General features: G+C 41.9%; 3 protein-coding genes across 3 annotated transcripts in view; 1 reads left to right on the top strand and 2 right to left on the bottom strand.

Annotated features, from left to right (window-relative positions):
• The first annotated feature begins 855 nt into the window (after positions 1 to 855).
• LOC139460823 (alpha-aminoadipic semialdehyde synthase, mitochondrial-like) overlaps positions 856 to 19303 on the top strand; it is a 34051-nt gene continuing 15603 nt past the window's right edge. Inside the window, exons 1-3 of the mRNA XM_071242298.1 lie at positions 856 to 928; positions 17954 to 18069; positions 19023 to 19152. Coding sequence (XP_071098399.1) covers positions 17970 to 18069; positions 19023 to 19152 — 230 coding nt within the window. The 5' untranslated portion in view covers positions 856 to 928; positions 17954 to 17969. The remainder of the gene's footprint in view (positions 929 to 17953; positions 18070 to 19022; positions 19153 to 19303) is intronic.
• On the bottom strand, positions 3502 to 4068 carry LOC139460428 (uncharacterized). Its single transcript, XM_071241922.1, has one exon. It carries the CDS (start codon positions 4066 to 4068, stop codon positions 3502 to 3504), a length of 567 nt encoding a protein of 188 aa, XP_071098023.1.
• Positions 4117 to 9660, bottom strand: LOC139460427 (uncharacterized). The gene has a single exon (XM_071241921.1). It carries the CDS (start codon positions 9658 to 9660, stop codon positions 4117 to 4119), a length of 5544 nt encoding a protein of 1847 aa, XP_071098022.1.

Here is a 19303-nt window from a genome sequence, read left to right as displayed (position 1 = left end):
CGAAAATACTGCAAAAAATAATGTTGATGAACAAAACGCATGAATTTTTTTGTCTACACATCCTGACTCAGTTTTTCCTTCTCCCAAATATTAAATTGTCGGCCCTTTAATGGTTATAGCTGAAGATTTCACAAACAATATAATATGTCTAATGTAATTCAAATTCTGTGGAGTTGACGTTTTATAAAATGAAGTTACAAACTTATCTATGTTTTATGACACAACATGTGATAGGAATTGTTGAATACCATTCAATTCAACTCCATTGTTGGGTTGGGTTCCAATCAGGATTCGAACCTACAATCTCAGAGTGAGGCACCTAACCGACAGTACACAAAGTCTGCAATCTAACCAACTCAGCCACCGATGCTTTAGGAGACTGGCTAACACCTTTAATTTAACGCAACTGACATATGGTTTTGGCTATGTGTGGAATGAATAGAATGTTTATTCTAATTCTCTTTCTAAGGATATGTACTTCCAAAATGGTGTACAACCAATAACATAATAATGTCAGTTTTTGCTAAAAAGATTCTATACTAGGAAACATGTCCATGCATTTGTGTCATGCAAAACTGGAAAAAAACTGGTTATAGACAGGCGGTTATTGGACTGCCACCTGTTTAAATATATTTCATTGTCACACCTTGCATTGAACATTCACACTTATAGGCAGGGCAAAGTGACATTTGTAGTCAGTCACGTGTTCAACTCAGCATTCGCCACAGCCATGACGTTTTGTATTGATTGACAAGGCATTGTTGTACGTGATTGACGCCATGTGTTGGGATGACATGTTTGTGTACGTGATTTACTTATTATCTACTTACGGGTATCTGACACTCCCCTGTCATAAAGAGTTGTGTGCAGATATATACAGTTCAGTTACAAGTACGACTGAGGATTTTGATGTTGCCGAGAGCCACAGGTAAATTATAAACTTTTGATTTTTACTCTTATAGATTAATGCAGTGTCCTAAGAACACCTGCTCTTTGGTGGTATGATGCAGCATGTCGATGTTGATACAATACAGTGACTGCAAGGAACTGGATGTGACGATCCGGGTTAAAGGTCTTCGTAAGAGGCGACTAACGGGTTCGGTTGTAAGGCTCGCTGACTTGGTTGATGCATGTCATCGTATCCCAACTGCGTGGATCGATGCTCATGATTTCAATCATTGGATTGTCTGGTCCACACTCGATTATTTACATACCGCCGTCATATAGCTGGAATGTTGCTGAGTGCGGCGTTAAACAACAAACAAAGGAAACGAAACGAGACGTGACGCCCAAATACAACAATATAGAGAATATTCACGATATCTTACATAACATAATTTTGTATATTGCGGTGCGTTGTCCGTTAATCCGTGCGTTGTCCATATCTGAAATTACTATATACTAGTATGAAATCTGCGTCAGGTTTACAATACATACTGGTATTTTTCTGATATGAGAAAACAATCCAGTAAATTTCTGGCAAGTAACATATGCCTTCATTACATTACCCTTTTCGCGAACACCTGGTGTCATCACTGATTTTTAGCGACCCATCCAATTGTGTGTTACGGCTATTTTGCCTTTTAGGTCCAATGGATAATCGAGACTTATTCTCTGGCGTTGACTTTTTATATTATGATAAAGTTATTAGAACCCATTTTATATACCTAAATAAATCGATTCATTTGCCTAAAAATCATACAAATATATATATGCATATAAGTGATACAAATGATTTGCAAAGATATTAAAAAAATAATATTCACGAAAATACTGCAAAAAATAATGTTGATGAACAAAACGCATGAATTTTTTTGTCTACACATCCTGACTCAGTTTTTCCTTCTCCCAAATATTAAATTGTCGGCCCTTTAATGGTTATAGCTGAAGATTTCACAAACAATATAATATGTCTAATGTAATTCAAATTCTGTGGAGTTGACGTTTTATAAAATGAAGTTACAAACTTATCTATGTTTTATGACACAACATGTGATAGGAATTGTTGAATACCATTCAATTCAACTCCATTGTTGGGTTGGGTTCCAATCAGGATTCGAACCTACAATCTCAGAGTGAGGCACCTAACCGACAGTACACAAAGTCTGCAATCTAACCAACTCAGCCACCGATGCTTTAGGAGACTGGCTAACACCTTTAATTTAACGCAACTGACATATGGTTTTGGCTATGTGTGGAATGAATAGAATGTTTATTCTAATTCTCTTTCTAAGGATATGTACTTCCAAAATGGTGTACAACCAATAACATAATAATGTCAGTTTTTGCTAAAAAGATTCTATACTAGGAAACATGTCCATGCATTTGTGTCATGCAAAACTGGAAAAAAACTGGTTATAGACAGGCGGTTATTGGACTGCCACCTGTTTAAATATATTTCATTGTCACACCTTGCATTGAACATTCACACTTATAGGCAGGGCAAAGTGACATTTGTAGTCAGTCACGTGTTCAACTCAGCATTCGCCACAGCCATGACGTTTTGTATTGATTGACAAGGCATTGTTGTACGTGATTGACGCCATGTGTTGGGATGACATGTTTGTGTACGTGATTGACACCATGTGTTGGGATGACATGTTTGTGTACGTGATTGACACCATATGTTGGGATGACATGTTTGTGTACGTGATTGACACTGTACTTGCATCACCCTTGCGAGCTACAAGTCAGATAACCCCGAACCTCTTCCATTCAAGAAATGATGGTACAAGTGTCATCAAATTTGAAGGTGTTTATTCTGCATATGAAGGTTCTCATAAAGGGTAAAAGGCTGTAAGAAATACAAACACAAATGATTACTTAACCTGGTCGCTAGCATATAATATCATGTGTTTAACAAAAGGTGTTCACATTTTAAAATCATTACGGTAATTTGCTATTCAACAAAAATAACAACTTTTAGTCCACAATGCGCTAAAACAGCCTTTAAAGACACACCTAAACAACGTAAGAAATATCCATTTACATATAACCTTATGCGACAATAAATTATAAGGGTAACTCAAACACATAAATTGAATGCGTCAGCATATTCAAAAACCGCGCGAAAACTTAGTCACATTACAAGGCTTGTCAAAGCGAATTCCGGACATATTATCCTATGACAGCCCAATTAAACTGTACACAAACAATTTTAACCATACTATCATAAATATACTGCCAATACTCACACTGTGGTGTGTCACAAGTGGTCAAAACCTAATTTTCCTGATTGCGAGAGCGAACGGCGTGGTTTGTCTCGGCTACCTTTACGCAACGACAAATTTAACTCGCGCACAGGAGAGTTCCAACAGCCAGGGAGCATACATTGCGGGAAACTGTTATGCTGTAACAGCACACTCCCCGCCTGATATCTCACCGAGATATCACCTCAAGTTCAGCAACTAAATCTAATAAATCAAATCTACATCTAAAATAACTAATATAACACATGAAAAAGTACTTTGGCACTTGAGAGTTCATCTTGAACTGGACAGTTTATGAAGTATCAGAGTTTGGAGATAGCAGTGTTACCAACTCTGTAACTGGACGAATGTACCTCGTAATCTTTCCTCCTCTCATTATTCGAAGTTCAACCTTTCGTACTTTCCCATCACTGCTTGGGAAGGCTCTCTCGACAACTGCGATTGGCCAATCATTTCTAGCACTGTTCTTCTCATTCAGTAGAACAAGATCACCCTGTAGCACATTACGCTGGTCCTGAAACCACTTCCGTCTTGGCTGTAGAGTGAGGAGATATTCCTGTCTCCAACGATTCCAGAACGTATTTGCGAGGGATTGAACTCTCTGCCATTGCGATCGAAGCAAGTCCTTGGAGTCACAAAGTTCCATCTGTTCCACCTCATGATTAGTCTTCTGAGTCAAGAGAATGGCAGGGGTAAGAATTTCTGGCGACTGAGGATCCGAGGAAATTGGGACGATAGGTCGCGCATTCACAATCGCAGATACTTCGGCCATGAATGTCGATAGAACTTCATGAGTTAAATGCCTATGGCGGGTTTCTGCCAACATAGAGTCCAGAATTCTTCTTGTGACTCCTATCATCCTTTCCCAGACGCCGCCCATGTGTGAGGATTGTGGTGGATTGAAAATCTATTTGGTCCTTTCATCATCTAGGAAACGCTTGATAGAATTGTCCTCAACATTCACAACATTTATCTTGAGGGCATCTGTTGCTCCAACAAAGTTTGTTCCGCGATCCGACCTCAGTTGCTTCACTGGTCCCCTTATTGAAATGAATCTTCTGAGAGCGTTGATGAATGAAGAAGAAGATAATTCTTCAACAACTTCGATATGGATAGCCCTTGTGGTAAGACATGTGAATAAAACAGCCCACCGCTTGTTATTAGCCTGACCCCCTCTAGTGCGACGTGTAACAACAAACCATGGTCCAAAGGTGTCTAATCCAACGTAAGTGAAGGGAGGACTTGGCATTAGACGGTCACTAGGGAGATCAGCCATCTTCTGGTATTGTTGTCTTCCACGGAGCTTCCGACATGAAACACATTTGTATATGAGCGAGGAGATCACCCTCTTAGCTCCAGTGATCCATAAACCAGCCGACCTAACTGCTCCTTCTGTGAACGTACGACCCTGATGTTTGACCCTTGAGTGATGGTGATGCACCAGGAGCCTCGCAAGGTGAGAGTCACCAGGAATAATGGTCGGGTTTTTCAGGCGAGCATCAAAATCTGATTTGTTTAAGCTTCCGCCAACACACAGAATACCATGTTCATCCAGCTTTGGATGCAAGCTCAATATAGTGCTATTCCTTGGGATGGGCGAATTTGCCAGCAGACAGTCAATCTCTGCTCCAAAGGTTCTGTACTGTACCATCTTCATTAGAAAGCGTTCAGTCTCTTTCAAGGTGTCCGAATTGATTCCCAATGGATCTTTGTTTTGGATTTTGCGAGCCATGCACTTGAGTAGAGTGAAAGCGCGTACAAGACTTTCCCATGAAGAAAATTTTTCAAGGTAGCGTGTGTCCAAAGATCCACTAGTGTTGCATACCTTTGTCTTCATGGACGAAGGTGCAGGTCTCAGTTCCTTGTCGTTTTCCTCATCAGTAAGGATGAAGGTGTGAGCACAGGAATCTTGAGAAATTGGCGTTGGACCTGAGAGCCAAATTGATGAATTCAACTGCGAAGCATGGATGGATCTGGTACCAATATCAGCCGGGTTCTTATCCGAATGGACATAATGCCATTGTTCTGGTTGAGAATATTTCCTGATACGGTCAATCCTGTTAGATACATACACATAAAACCTTCTTGTTTGATTGTAGATGTAGCCTAGGACTATCTTGCTGTCTGTGTAATACTGAACAACATCAAGAGGAAGTCCGAGATGTTCACAAACCAGATCCGCAATTTCAACAGCAAGTGCTGCAGCACAAAGTTCCAACCTTGGTATGGTGTGCCCATGCATAGGAGCAACCTTTGCCTTGCCAAGAATGAAGCCTGTCCTTTGGCCTTTATCTTTATCAACAGTTCTCAAGTAAGCCACAGCAGCTACGGCCTTCTCTGATGCGTCTGAGAAGACATGTATCTCTTTTGTTATGACACCCTGAAATGAGACAGGCACATACGTGCGTGGTATCTTCAGTTCCTCAAGCAATGTTAACGAGTCCTTCCAATCTTCCCATTCTCGTTCACTGGCAGAAGGTAATGGTTGGTCCCAGTCTGAATTTCCAGATATCAGATCCCGAAAGAGAATTTTTCCACGAATGGTCACAGGAGCAGCAAATCCCATAGGGTCAAACAGACTGTTGATTGTAGATAGAATTCCTCGCTTGGTGTAAGGTTTTGGGTCTGCAGACACTTTGAAAGTAAAGGAGTCAGATTGCAAGTCCCACGCCATTCCTAGCCTACGCTGCACAGGAAGCAAGTCTGACCCTAGGTCCAGGTCTTTTAGGTCTTTCGCCAAGTCGTCTGATGGGAATGTTTTCATAACCTCTGGATCATTTGATGCTACCTTGTGTAGTCTCAGATTTCCTCCTGACAGCAATGCTTGCTGTGTTCTCTTTATTAGGTCAATTGCTTGCTCGGTAGTTTGTAGACATGTTAGCCCATCATCAACATAGAAGTCTCTTTCGACGAAGAGCTGCACATCCTTTCCGTATGTTTCTACAACAGACTTGGCAGATCTCCTCAGTCCGTAAGTGGCAACAGCTGGTGAAGGGCTGTTTCCAAAGACATGAACTTTCATCCTGTATTCCACCAACTCTTGGTTTATGTCATTATCCTTATACCATAGAAATCGTAGGAAATTCCTGTGTTCCTCTTTAACGAGGAAACAATAGAACATTTGCTGAATATCTGCCATTACAGCTGTCGACTCTCTTCGAAAGCGTAGAAGCACACCTACAAGACTGTTTGCTAAGTCTGGTCCATTCAGCAGCACATCATTAAGTGATGTCCCCTCATGATTTGCTGAAGAGTCGAACACTGCTCTTAACTGGTCCGGCTTCTTCGGGTGGTAAACCCCAAACAAAGGTAAATACCAACGTTCCTCATCTTCCGTCAATGGTGGAGCCAACTCTGCATGATCATTGTCAAGAATTCTCTGCATGAATTCCAGGAATTGTTGTCTTTTGATGGTGTCTCGTTTCAGGCAGCGATCTAGAGTCTTGGCCCTGTTCAAAGCTTGGCTCCTATTGTTTGGGAGCCGCCTTCTGCCATTTCGGAAAGGAAGTGGGGCAATCCAGTTACCTTCTGATGTTTTGACCATTTCATTATCCATGATTTCAAGGAACTCTCTGTCCTCCACAGATAATCCTAATTTGTCATCCTCTTGAGTGGTAACAAATAACTTGTCCTCATTTTGTCCATTTCTTTCACGTGCTGTGAAGATAACCTTGTTTTTCTCATTTCCTGATGACCAGCCTTCCTTCACTTGAAAGTGATTGTCACAAGGCTTAAATATGGATGGGCGTCCATCTGACAGAATGTAAGTCTTATTTACCGTGACTTGCTTGGGCTGATGAACTTTGCCAAGGCAAGTTTCGCCTACAATCACCCACCCAAGAGAGAGTTTTTGTCCATAGGGAGTCTTGTTTGGGCCAATCCGTTGGTCCAAAACATGGTGGGCCTCTATTAGGTCCCTACCAATCAGAAGGAGAATTTGTGCGTCATTGTCCAGAGGGGGTATGCAGTTAGCAATGTCCTTCAGGTGATTATAGTGCATTGCAACCTCAGGTACAGGTATCTCTTCTCGGTGATCCGGAATCTGATTACATTCTATCAGTGTGGGAAGCTGTAACCTGGAATGTCCATCAAATGACTCTACGATGTAGCCTTTGGCCCTCCAGCCAGAAGTATCTTTGCGTCCAGCACAAGATGATAGTGTGTATGGGATTACTTCACCATCTGCCTCCATGTTCGTAAAGAATTCAGACTTCACTAAAGATGCATTGCTCTGATCATCAAACATAGCGTACATTCTTGTAGCCATATCAGGTCTTCCCTCTGGATAAACTTTCACTAGAACAGTTTTTGAACAGGACTTTCCAGCAAATCCATCTCCACATATCTGAGTGCACTTTGAAGCAATAGGAAATTTGCTTGTGTCTGAAGGTGAATCTTTCCTCTCCCCGCCATCATTCACTCGGGGAGAAGGTGTTCCTGTTTCTGAGTTCTGTTGTTCCAAATCAACAACATGCAGTGCTGTAGCATGTCTACTGCTTCCACAAAATGCACATTTAACAAATTCCCTGCAGGCTTTGGCTAGGTGTGTCGATGTCAGGCAGCACCTGTAACAAATACCAAAGCGCTTGATTAGTGCCTTGCGGTCTTCAATAGTCTTGAGCTTGAATGCCTTACATTGATTTAAAGAGTGATCAGTCTTGTGGACAGGGCACAGTTTTGACCAGTCCTGGTTTCCTCTAGTCTCCTGGGTGACCTCTGTCTTCCGATTTGCTGCGACCAGGGGTGGTTTAGATCTGTCTTTCCTAGGAGAAGCTGTGTAAGTTTCATGTGCAAAACTTGGATCATTTTTCTCCTTGCTTATGTCTCTTACGAAATCCACAAAAATTGAAAATGGGGGGAACGACACTTTGTTAGTTCTTTTGTATCTGGTGGCATGAGATGTCCATCTCTCCTGGAGGCCGTAAGGCAGTTTGTTGACAATTGGTATCACCCCAGCTGAGGAATCAAAATAAGACAGAAGTGCCTTGTATTCATCCTGACCCTTGATGGATTCAACTTCCGAGAGGAGGTCTGAAAGCTCGTATAACAATTCACTATTCTTGTAAGTCAACCTTGGGAAAGCAGCCAGTTTATTCTTCCGCGCAGCCTCAACCATCTCTGGGTATCCATATCTTTCATCCAGCCTTGCCCATATTCTTTCAAGGCCTCTTGAAGGGTTTTGCACATTAGCAGCTCTCAAACTGTTGGCGTATTTCGAGGATGCAGGGCCTAACCACTTCACCAATAAGTCGAACTCTTCAACGTCTGTAGCCTGCAGTTCGGCAATGATCCTGAGAAAGCTTAACTTCCAAATGGCATATGATTCAGGCCGATCGTTAAAACTTGTGAGCCTTGTGAGCAGTAACTCTTTTTTCAGCAGGAAGCGTGACAGTTCAGCAGCAACAAACATGTTGTTGCCCTCATCCCTATGAATGTTCTCAATTCCATCTCCTTGATGTGCCACTGAGTACACTAAATCTGCCTCTGCACATGGAATATTAGTGTCCGGCAATACATTAACTGGTCCCTGTTGAGCCAGTGGGGGAGAAGGTGAAGTCAGACGTCTGTTGGCCTCTTGTTGAAAGTAGTGCCGAGGCACAGATATGTTACTCGTTTGGTTTTGTGAGTGCCTCGCTACGTAATCCCTTGTGCGATCCTTGGCACCTTCAACTGGTAATGAGAAATGACTGCTTGATCCCTGAGAATCTTCCTCTAACTGCAAGGCCCTTACCTCTGCTTCAGCCCCAGCCACTTTTTTCTGTTCTTTGAGAAGTTTGAGGTCAGCATCCATGTCTGCCTTCTTACGAGAGGCATGAGCAGCAGCAAGTTGTTGCTGCTCCTCCAGAAGTGCACGCTGCTTAAGAATCTCTGCTTCCTTGACAGCATATTCTGCCCTTGCACGTGCTGCCTCTGCCTTAGCACGCTTGCTAGCAAGCGACGAACTGGTGTTGCTTAACCCAGATTTGCTGGTGCGCATAATTGACTTTGATTGATAGGATGATGAATCAATGAGTTCCCGGACGTGATGATCTAAAAGTTTGCCCGTGATTTCAATTTCACTTTTCAGTACCTGGTAGTTCTGCAGATGTAGATCTAGGTCATTGTTGCTATCAAGAGTGTTTGTACGACGTAAGAAGTCTATATATGCCGATGACAGTTCACAGTAATGTGTATGCACTTGAGCCAAGCTCCGTTCAGTAAGTCGTAATGACTTGAGGTCGCCTTGGTATTGACTACAAGCTTTAAGAATTCCCTTAAGTTCCTGTTGGGCTTTAGCTAGTTTAGCACAGTGTGCATCCTTGGTCTCCTTATACATTCCACTTCCTTTTTCTGTTAGAGTTCTTAATCTGTATGAAGTTCCAGTGAGTTCCTCTTTTTTAATAGTTTCCATCTGCTTCAAACTCATAAACACCTCAGACCTTTCTGCTTCTGTTTTGTCTATGTCAGACATGATGAATTTTCTCACAGTAGTTATTACTGTATGTTCTAATCAGCTTCTAACTCCTGTTGTTGCCTGAAGAGGGTTCCTGTCCTATTGCACAGTGTAGATATACACAAATCCCTGTGGTGGTTGCATTTTCCTGTTAACCAGCTTGCAGCAGTCTTATACTAGTCCTTTTACTGTACTTGCATCACCCTTGCGAGCTACAAGTCAGATAACCCCGAACCTCTTCCATTCAAGAAATGATGGTACAAGTGTCATCAGATTTGAAGGTGTTTATTCTGCATATGAAGGTTCTCATAAAGGGTAAAAGGCTGTAAGAAATACAAACACAAATGATTACTTAACCTGGTCGCTAGCATATAATATCATGTGTTTAACAAAAGGTGTTCACATTTTAAAATCATTACGGTAATTTGCTATTCAACAAAAATAACAACTTTTAGTCCACAATGCGCTAAAACAGACTTTAAAGACACACCTAAACAACGTAAGAAATATCCATTTACATATAACCTTATGCGACAATAAATTATAAGGGTAACTCAAACACATAAATTGAATGCGTCAGCATATTCAAAAACCGCGCGAAAACTTAGTCACATTACAAGGCTTGTCAAAGCGAATTCCGGACATATTATCCTATGACAGCCCAATTAAACTGTACACAAACAATCTTAACCATACTATCATAAATATACTGCCAATACTCACACTGTGGTGTGTCACAAGTGGTCAAAACCTAATTTTCCTGATTGCGAGAGCGAACGGCGTGGTTTGTCTCGGCTACCTTTACGCAACGACAAATTTAACCCGCGCACAGGAGAGTTCCAACAGCCAGGGAGCATACATTGCGGGAAACTGTTACGCTGTAACAGCACAGACACCATGTGTTGGGATGACATTTTTGTGTACGTGATTGACGTCATGTGTTGGGATGACATGTTAGTGAACGTGATTGACACCATGTGTTGGGATGACATGTTTGTGTACGTGATTGACACCATGTGTTGGGATGACATGTTTGTGTACGTGATTGACACCATGTGTTGGGATGACATGTTTGTGTACGTGATTGACACCATGTGTTGGGATGACATGTTTGTGTACGTGATTGACACCATGTGTTGGGATGACATGTTAGTGTACGTGATTGACACCATGTGTTGGGATGACATGTTTGTGTACGTGATTGACACCATGTGTTGGGATGACATGTTAGTGTACGTGATTGACGCCATGTGTTTGGATGACATGTTAGTGTACGTGATTGACGCCATGTTTTTGGGATGACATGTTTGTGTACGTGATTGACACCATGTGTTGGGATGACATGTTTGTGTACGTGATTGACACCATGTGTTGGAATGACATGTTTGTGTACGTGATTGACGCCATGTGTTGGGATGACATGTTTGTGTACGTGATTGACACCATGTGTTGGGATGACATGTTTGTGTACGTGATTGACACCATGTGTTGGGATGACATGTTAGTGTACGTGATTGACGCCATGTGTTGGGATGACATGTTTGTGTACGTGATTGACGCCATGTGTTGGGATGACATGTTTGTGTACGTGATGGACACCATGTGTTGGGATGACATGTTAGTGTACGTGATTGACACCATGTGTTGGGATGACATGTTAGTGTACGTGATTGACTCCATGTGTTGGGATGACATGTTAGTGTACGTGATTGACACCATGTGTTGGGATGACATGTTAGTGTACGTGATTGACACCATGTGTTGGGATGACATGTTTGTGTACGTGATTGACACCATGTGTTGGGATGACATGTTTGTGTACGTGATTGACACCATGTGTTGGGATGACATGTTTGTGTACGTGATTGACACCATGTGTTGGGATGACATGTTTGTGTACGTGATTGACACCCTGTGTTGGGATGACATGTTTGTGTACGTGATTGACACCATGTGTTGGGATGCCATTTTTGTGTACGTGATTGACACCATGTGTTGGGATGACATGTTTGTGTACGTGATTGACACCATGTGTTGGGATGACATGTTTGTGTACGTGATTGACACCATGTGTTGGGATGACATGTTAGTGTACGTGATTGACGCCATGTGTTGGGATGACATGTAAGTGTACGTGATTGACGCCATTTTTTTGGGATGACATGTTTGTGTACGTGATTGACACCATGTGTTGGGATGACATGTTTGTGTACGTGATTGACACCATGTGTTGGGATGACATGTTTGTGTACGTGATTGACGCCATGTGTTTGGATGACATGTTTGTGTACGTGATTGACACCATGTGTTGGGATGATATGTTTGTGTACGTGATTGACGCCATGCGTTGGGATGACATGTTTGTGTACGTGATTGACGCCATGTGTTGGGATGACATGTTAGTGTACGTGATTGACACCATGTGTTGGGATGACATGTTAGTGTACGTGATTGACGCCATGTGTTGGGATGACATGTTTGTGTACGTGATTGACACCATGTGTTGGGATGACATGTTTGTGTACGTGATTGACGCCATGTGTTGGGATGACATGTTTGTGTACGTGATTGACGCCATGTGTTTGGATGACATGTTTGTGTACGTGATTGACACCATCTGTTGGGATGATATGTTTGTGTACGTGATTGACGCCATTTTTTTGGGATGACATGTTTGTGTACGTGATTGACACCATGTGTTGGGATGACATGTTTGTGTACGTGATTGACACCATGTGTTGGGATGACATGTTTGTGTACGTGATTGACGCCATGTGTTGGGATGACATGTTAGTGTACGTGATTGACACCATGTGTTGGGATGACATGTTAGTGTACGTGATTGACGCCATGTGTTGGGATGACATGTTAGTGTACGTGATTGACACCATGTGTTGGGATGACATGTTTGTGTACGTGATTGACGCCATGCGTTGGGATGACATGTTTGTGTACGTAATTGACGCCATGTGTTGGGATGACATGTTAGTGTACGTGATTGACGCCATTTTTTTGGGATGACATGTTTGTGTACGTGATTGACACCATGTGTTGGGATGACATGTTTGTGTACGTGATTGACACTATGTGTTGGGATGACATGTTTGTGTACATGATTGACGCCATGTGTTGGGATGACATGTTAGTGTACGTGATTGACACCATGTGTTGGGATGACATGTTTGTGTACGTGATTGACACCATGTGTTGGGATGACATGTTTGTGTACGTGATTGACGCCATGTGTTGGGATGACATGTTTGTGTACGTGATTGACGCCATGTGTTGGGATGACATGTTAGTGTACGTGATTGACACCATGTGTTGGGATGACATGTTAGTGTACGTGATTGACGCCATGTGTTGGGATGACATGTTAGTGTACGTGATTGACACCATGGGTTGGGATGACATGTTAGTGTACGTGATTGACTCCATGTGTTGGGATGACATGTTAGTGTACGTGATTGACGCCATGCGTTGGGATGACATGTTTGTGTACGTGATTGACGCCATGTGTTGGGATGACATGTTAGTGTACGTGATTGACACCATGTGTTGGGATGACATGTTAGTGTACGTGATTGACGCCATGTGTTGGGATGACATGTTAGTGTACGTGATTGACACCATGTGTTGGGATGACATGTTTGTGTACGTGATTGACGCCATGCGTTGGGATGACATGTTTGTGTACGTGATTGACGCCATGTGTTGGAATGACATGTTAGTGTACGTGATTGACGCCATTTTTTTGGGATGACATGTTTGTGTACGTGATTGACACCATGTGTTGGGATGACATGTTTGTGTACGTGATTGACACCATGTGTTGGGATGACATGTTTGTGTACGTGATTGACGCCATGTGTTGGGATGACATGTTAGTGTACGTGATTGACACCATGTGTTGGGATGACATGTTTGTGTACGTGATTGACACCATGTGTTGGGATGACATGTTTGTGTACGTGATTGACGCCATGTGTTGGGATGACATGTTTGTGTACGTGATTGACGCCATGTGTTGGGATGACATGTTAGTGTACGTGATTGACACCATGTGTTGGGATGACATGTTAGTGTACGTGATTGACGTCATGTGTTGGGATGACATGTTAGTGTACGTGATTGACGCCATGTGTTGGGATGACATGTTAGTGTACATGATTGACACCATGTGTGGGGATGACATGTTAGTGTACGTGATTGACTCCATGTGTTGGGATGACATGTTAGTGTACGTGATTGACGCCATGTGTTGGGATGACATGTTAGTGTACGTGATTGACACCATGTGTTGGGATGACATGTTTGTGTACGTGATTGACGCCATGCGTTGGGATGACATGTTTGTGTACGTGATTGACACCATGTGTTGGGATGACATGTTAGTGTACGTGACTGACGCCATTTTTTTGGGATTACATGTTTGTGTACGTGATTGACACCATGTGTTGGGATGACTTGTTTGTGTATGCTCAATACACACTATGTGATTGGCTGTTATTAAAGAACTGCCAGGAACTGTATTTGTTGAAATATGAAATAGTATGAGTTCCCTTTTACATAAAGGCCTTGTACCGCCAGAAGAGAGTGACCAAACCAAAGATAACTTAACCGAATAGGACGAGTACACATCCTAAGAGGAAATAAACGATCTAACCTTGTCAGCCCCCAAAACCAAAAGCTATAGAAAAAAACTCACCCAAAACGTAGCAAGCAAAAAACTAAACAACTCAGTCCTCCTACTAGCTTACACGTTAAAGCAGTCTAATCCAGAAGCCAGCTTCAAAGCCTTCTTTGGTGTAGCACATAAACTAAAACTCGTCACCACCCCTTTCGACCGTTTCAGCAGCAACCTTAATGACCTACTAAAGTAAATACCTAAACCAAGCCTAAACCAAACATAAATCAACCCAGTTTCCCAATGGAAGGTCTTAACATTTATCAATGGAATGCCAATGGCCTCGCCGGCCATGGTTCTGAACTTAAAGCTAAATTCAAAATAGATAAAGGTCCCAATGTAGGCTGTATTCAAGAAACCAAATTCTCACATAAAACTAAATTCAACCTACCAATTTATAACGCAGTAAGAACCGACAGGTCCAAAACCATCCCAGGCAGAACAGGAGGAGGTCTAATCATCTACGTTAGAGAGGATATTAACTACGAGGAAGTTAAAGTAAACACTCCTAATCTAGAAGCTAATGGAATCCAAGTCACCATCAATAACCAAAAAATGAAATTCATTAACATCTATCACTCAACACTAAAACCAATTAAAGATACAGACCTAGACATACTTTACCAATTAGGAAATAAATCAACCATCTTCCTAGGAGACTTCAATGCCCATCATCCTACCTGGGGCATTGCAGATAAACTAGACAACCATGGACAACTAATATCAGAGTGGATCGAAAAAAATGACCTAATACTATTAAACAATAACCAACCAACTAGATACGACAAAATCCACCACACCATGTCGGCTATCGACTTAACAATATGTACGCCAGACTTAGCACAAAGTCTGATGTGGGACGTCCACCCAGTACCTCTAGGCAGCGACCGCTTTCCCATAAATATAAGATGAGATGCCATCAGAGGCATCGAACGGCACAAAAAAGCTCCAATATAAACAACTCAACTAACCCCACCCAAAAGGCCAACAACCTAGCCAAATACTTCTCTAAAGTTAGTAGCAACAGTAACTTCAGTAAGAAATTCCAAGATAAACCAAAACAAAGAAACCAAATTCTCCAAAGAAAACAGACAAGACAAGCTAGAAATAAACCAACCTTACACCATAGAAGAACTAAATCACGTACTGAATGACGTAAACCAAATAAACCAGCAGATCAGGCTAACTCGTATAGGCCCATCTCCCTAACCTCAAATCTCTGCAAAATAATGGAACTTACGACTAAAAATAGGCTACAGCACTACCTAGACCAAAACAGCATCATAAACCCCGACCAAAGCGGCTTCACTCCTGGCCGATCAACTCTCGATAACCTCCCCCGACTAGAACAGGATATAAAAACAGGACAGCTAAACAAGCAATACACCATAGGCATATTCCTCGACTTCTCTAAAGCTTTCGATATGGTATGGCACCACGGGCTAATAATTTTTTTTTTAAAAATAGGACAAAAAAGGCCAAAAAATAAACTTCATCCAAGATTTCCTAAACAATCGCAAAATAACCGTGGGTATAGACCATACGCTATCGGACCAGTGTCCCCTAGAAAATGGCACTCCCCAGGGCAGCATCCTCAGCCCAACCCTCTTAAATATAATGATAAACGATCTATTCGAGGGCTTATCCCCTAAACTAAACACTTCAAAATTCGCGGATGACGGAGCCCTATGCACTAAAAGCATTGAAATGGCAGAAAACTTAATCCAAAAATCCTGAAATGAAATACAACAATGGGCAGACAAATGGGGCTTCTCCCTTAACTCAGATAAAACAACAGGAGTAGTATTCAAACATAAAAAACATGAAACCTGCCCTCCCAATCCTCCAGCTAGACAACCAAACAATCAAATTCCAAAAACAAACCAGATTCTTAGGACTCATTTTCGATCAACACCTCACCTGGGAGGCTCACGTCCAAAACCTAAAAACTAGATGCAGCAAAGACCTTAACACATTAAAATGCCTCACCGGCTCTAACTGGGGAGCCTCAAAAGATACCCTCCTCTCACTCTATACAGCACTAATTAGATCAAAACTAGACTACGGCTGCGCCATATACAATACCCTAAACACCTCTCTATCTAAAAAACTTGACTCAATACAATACCAAGCCCTTAAACTAATTACACGCACCCAACATGGCACCTCCTACACCTCACTTCAGGCCCTTACAGGGGAAATGCTAACAAAGAATAACTAACTGCCTCAATGAACACCAAACTCAAAATCTTAAACAAAACTGCAAAAAATCAAATATCTTCACCCCTAAACTCAAAATACCCCAAAGAGACACAACGCTAGTTAACCAAATAAATAAACAAACCGACCCAAACATAGCTAAAACCACCACACTTGCATACATACACGAAAATTGGCCAAATTGGTGTCACATATACACTGACGGATCTTCAGACCCGATCTCCAACCACACAGGCTTCGGAGTCCATACCACACAACCAGTTATATCCACACAATCTTACCGACTCCCTAACAACCAATCTATATTCACGGCCGAACTTATGGGCATGGCCTCAGCCCTGCATAACCAACAATCTAAAAACAACAATAAAATCCTAATTCTCACCGACTCCCTTAGTGGACTACAAGCCCTCCAAAACAAAAATACCAAAAAACGACCTAAATTAATAAACCAAATACTTAAAAAGCTCCAACGACCTAACAAAAGCAAGCAAACAAATAACCTTCTTGTGGATCCCAGCCCACGTAGGAATTCACGGCAACGAAAGCGCCGATAAAGCAGCTAAATTATCTCTCAAAATACCAGAAATAAGCCTAAACCTACCCATCTCAAAATCAAAAATTAAAAGTGTAAACAAACAAAAAATGACCAAAAAATGGCATAATCGATATCAAAACTCAAGTAGCCAAATCAAAAAAAGTGCTCAGAAAACCACTAGCCAAACCTAAAATCCTACACCCCTCTAAAAAAATGACAGATTAATTACAAAACTCCAAACAGGACACACGACCCTAAATAACCACCTAAAAAAACTTAAAAGACATACCACAGGCAACTGCCCCCATTGCAAACAACCCGAAACCACAGAACACGCACTCATCCACTGCACCCACTACCAAACACACAGAACCTCACTACAAACCACCCTCAATCTAAATAAGGTTCCTACTCTAGATGAAATACTAAACACTCAAAATAAACTAAAAAACTTCAAGGCCCAAGGCGTATTCCTAATCAAAACAGACCTAATTAAGCGCATCTAAAAACTAATTAATCTACCAATCCAAAATCCAATAAATATACAAACACCCACCTCACCCGGCTCCCTTAGTTCCCTCCTCCACCCACCTCGGCATTTATTCCAAATTTAAAAATTCCAAAAATTCAATATAAGCAACCCCTAAAAGCTCTTCTTGGGTTGCACACACCACTTTCACCCTTTTCGGAATACACTAAATGGTCCGGCCAGGCCCGTGTGCGAAATACGCTACAGTCGGAAAGCGCACGTTAAATCTTCTATAACAGTCAGTCAGCCAGAAACTGTATATCAGCATGATCAGTGAATGGATTGCTAAAGGTCTCATGGTGTTTTGAACGTCTGATGATGTTTTTGTTTCTTTCAGATTAGGAGAAAACAAAATGTCGACCCTGAAAAAGATTTTGGTGTTCGGGACTGGGAGGGTGACGGGCCCAATGTATGAGGACTTTTCCAACGAGAAAGGCGTTCAGGTCACCGCTGGTGAGTGTCGCAAATAACTATGCTGGTTTGCTGAAACACTTCATATGGAGGACAGTTGTTTAATATCCTGGTTGGGGTGGAGGCAGGGGATGGAGGCATGGGGTGGGAGGAATGTTTCAAATCACGCATGTTTTTGACAAAATTAGGTACATGTTTCCGGCAAACCTCGTCATCTGATTGGTCAGAAGTTTCAAATCACACTATCATGCCACTGATTTGCAATTATTAGAAATTTGTGATGCGTGGAGACATTATTTAACAGGTAAAATCCGTAACAAAATCTAAGATTTTCTGAAAATGCATTTTGGCTGATCATTAGTATGTACAGCTACTTTTTCTTTTTCTTTTTATTTATGCAGTAAATATTTGAGTATAATACTGACAGTAGGTTTTCTCCAGTGGTTGTCTTTGTTGACATTTTAAACATATCCAGGTCAGCTGCAGCGATATCACACTATTTCTATCAAAGATTAAAATTTCTCACTCTTTCATTCTCTGGTTGTCAGTGAACAACACCTGTTCAAACTAAACCAGAACTAGATATCACGAGTAATAACTACATTGAGTGTTGATGTTGAATTAGGTTTTACGCCGCTTTATCAATATTCTGGTAATATCACGGGCGAGGACGCCAGAATTTGTGGTGAGTATGGTTTTACGCCGCTTTTAGCAATATTCCAGCAATATCACGGCGGGGAACACCAGAAATGGGCTTAACACATTGTACCCATGTCGGGAATCGAACCCCTGTCTTCTGCGTGACGAGCGAACGCTTCAACCACTAGGCTACTCGACCGCCCCCGCCAGAAATTGTACCCATGTGGGAAATCGAACACTGTCTTTCGGCGTGACGAGCAATCGTTTTGACCACTAGACCACCCCTCCTCTCATTTAACGAATTCGACAAAATGATATTGCATGGTTGGTTCTTTATCGTCATTTCACCTTTACAGTGAGCAAAGGAGGGTCCGGCTTAAAGCGAGTTAGTGAGCTGTGTCCGGGTGCGAAGCTGGTACGCTTGGACGTGATGAAAGAAACTGACAGCCTGAAAAGGCTTATATCTGAACATGACGTCGTTGTCAGGTACCTCACGTTGTGGATCTTAAAAACAACGACTTGCACATGCATCCCGCCAAACGTTGTGTCGAGCACATTTCACAGGGGGCCAAACCATCTCTTACAAGGTGGACAGGTCCTTGACATTTTTTTGATTTTGTATTATTGTAATGGTGGT

The sequence above is a fragment of the Haliotis cracherodii genome, unplaced genomic scaffold (assembly GCF_022045235.1).
Source record: "Haliotis cracherodii isolate W230 unplaced genomic scaffold, xgHalCrac1.p SCAF_14, whole genome shotgun sequence".
NCBI classification, from domain to species: domain Eukaryota; kingdom Metazoa; phylum Mollusca; class Gastropoda; order Lepetellida; family Haliotidae; genus Haliotis; species Haliotis cracherodii.
The sequence above is the reverse complement of the archived record's forward strand: the minus strand, read 5'-3'. Positions and strand labels throughout refer to the sequence as shown.

Bases quoted from the DNA above. Each gene is read 5' to 3' on its own strand.
- LOC139460428 (XM_071241922.1), bottom strand. From the start codon at position 4,068: ATGATAGGAGTCACAAGAAGAATTCTGGACTCTATGTTGGCAGAAACC.
- LOC139460427 (XM_071241921.1), bottom strand. From the start codon at position 9,660: ATGTCTGACATAGACAAAACAGAAGCAGAAAGGTCTGAGGTGTTTATG.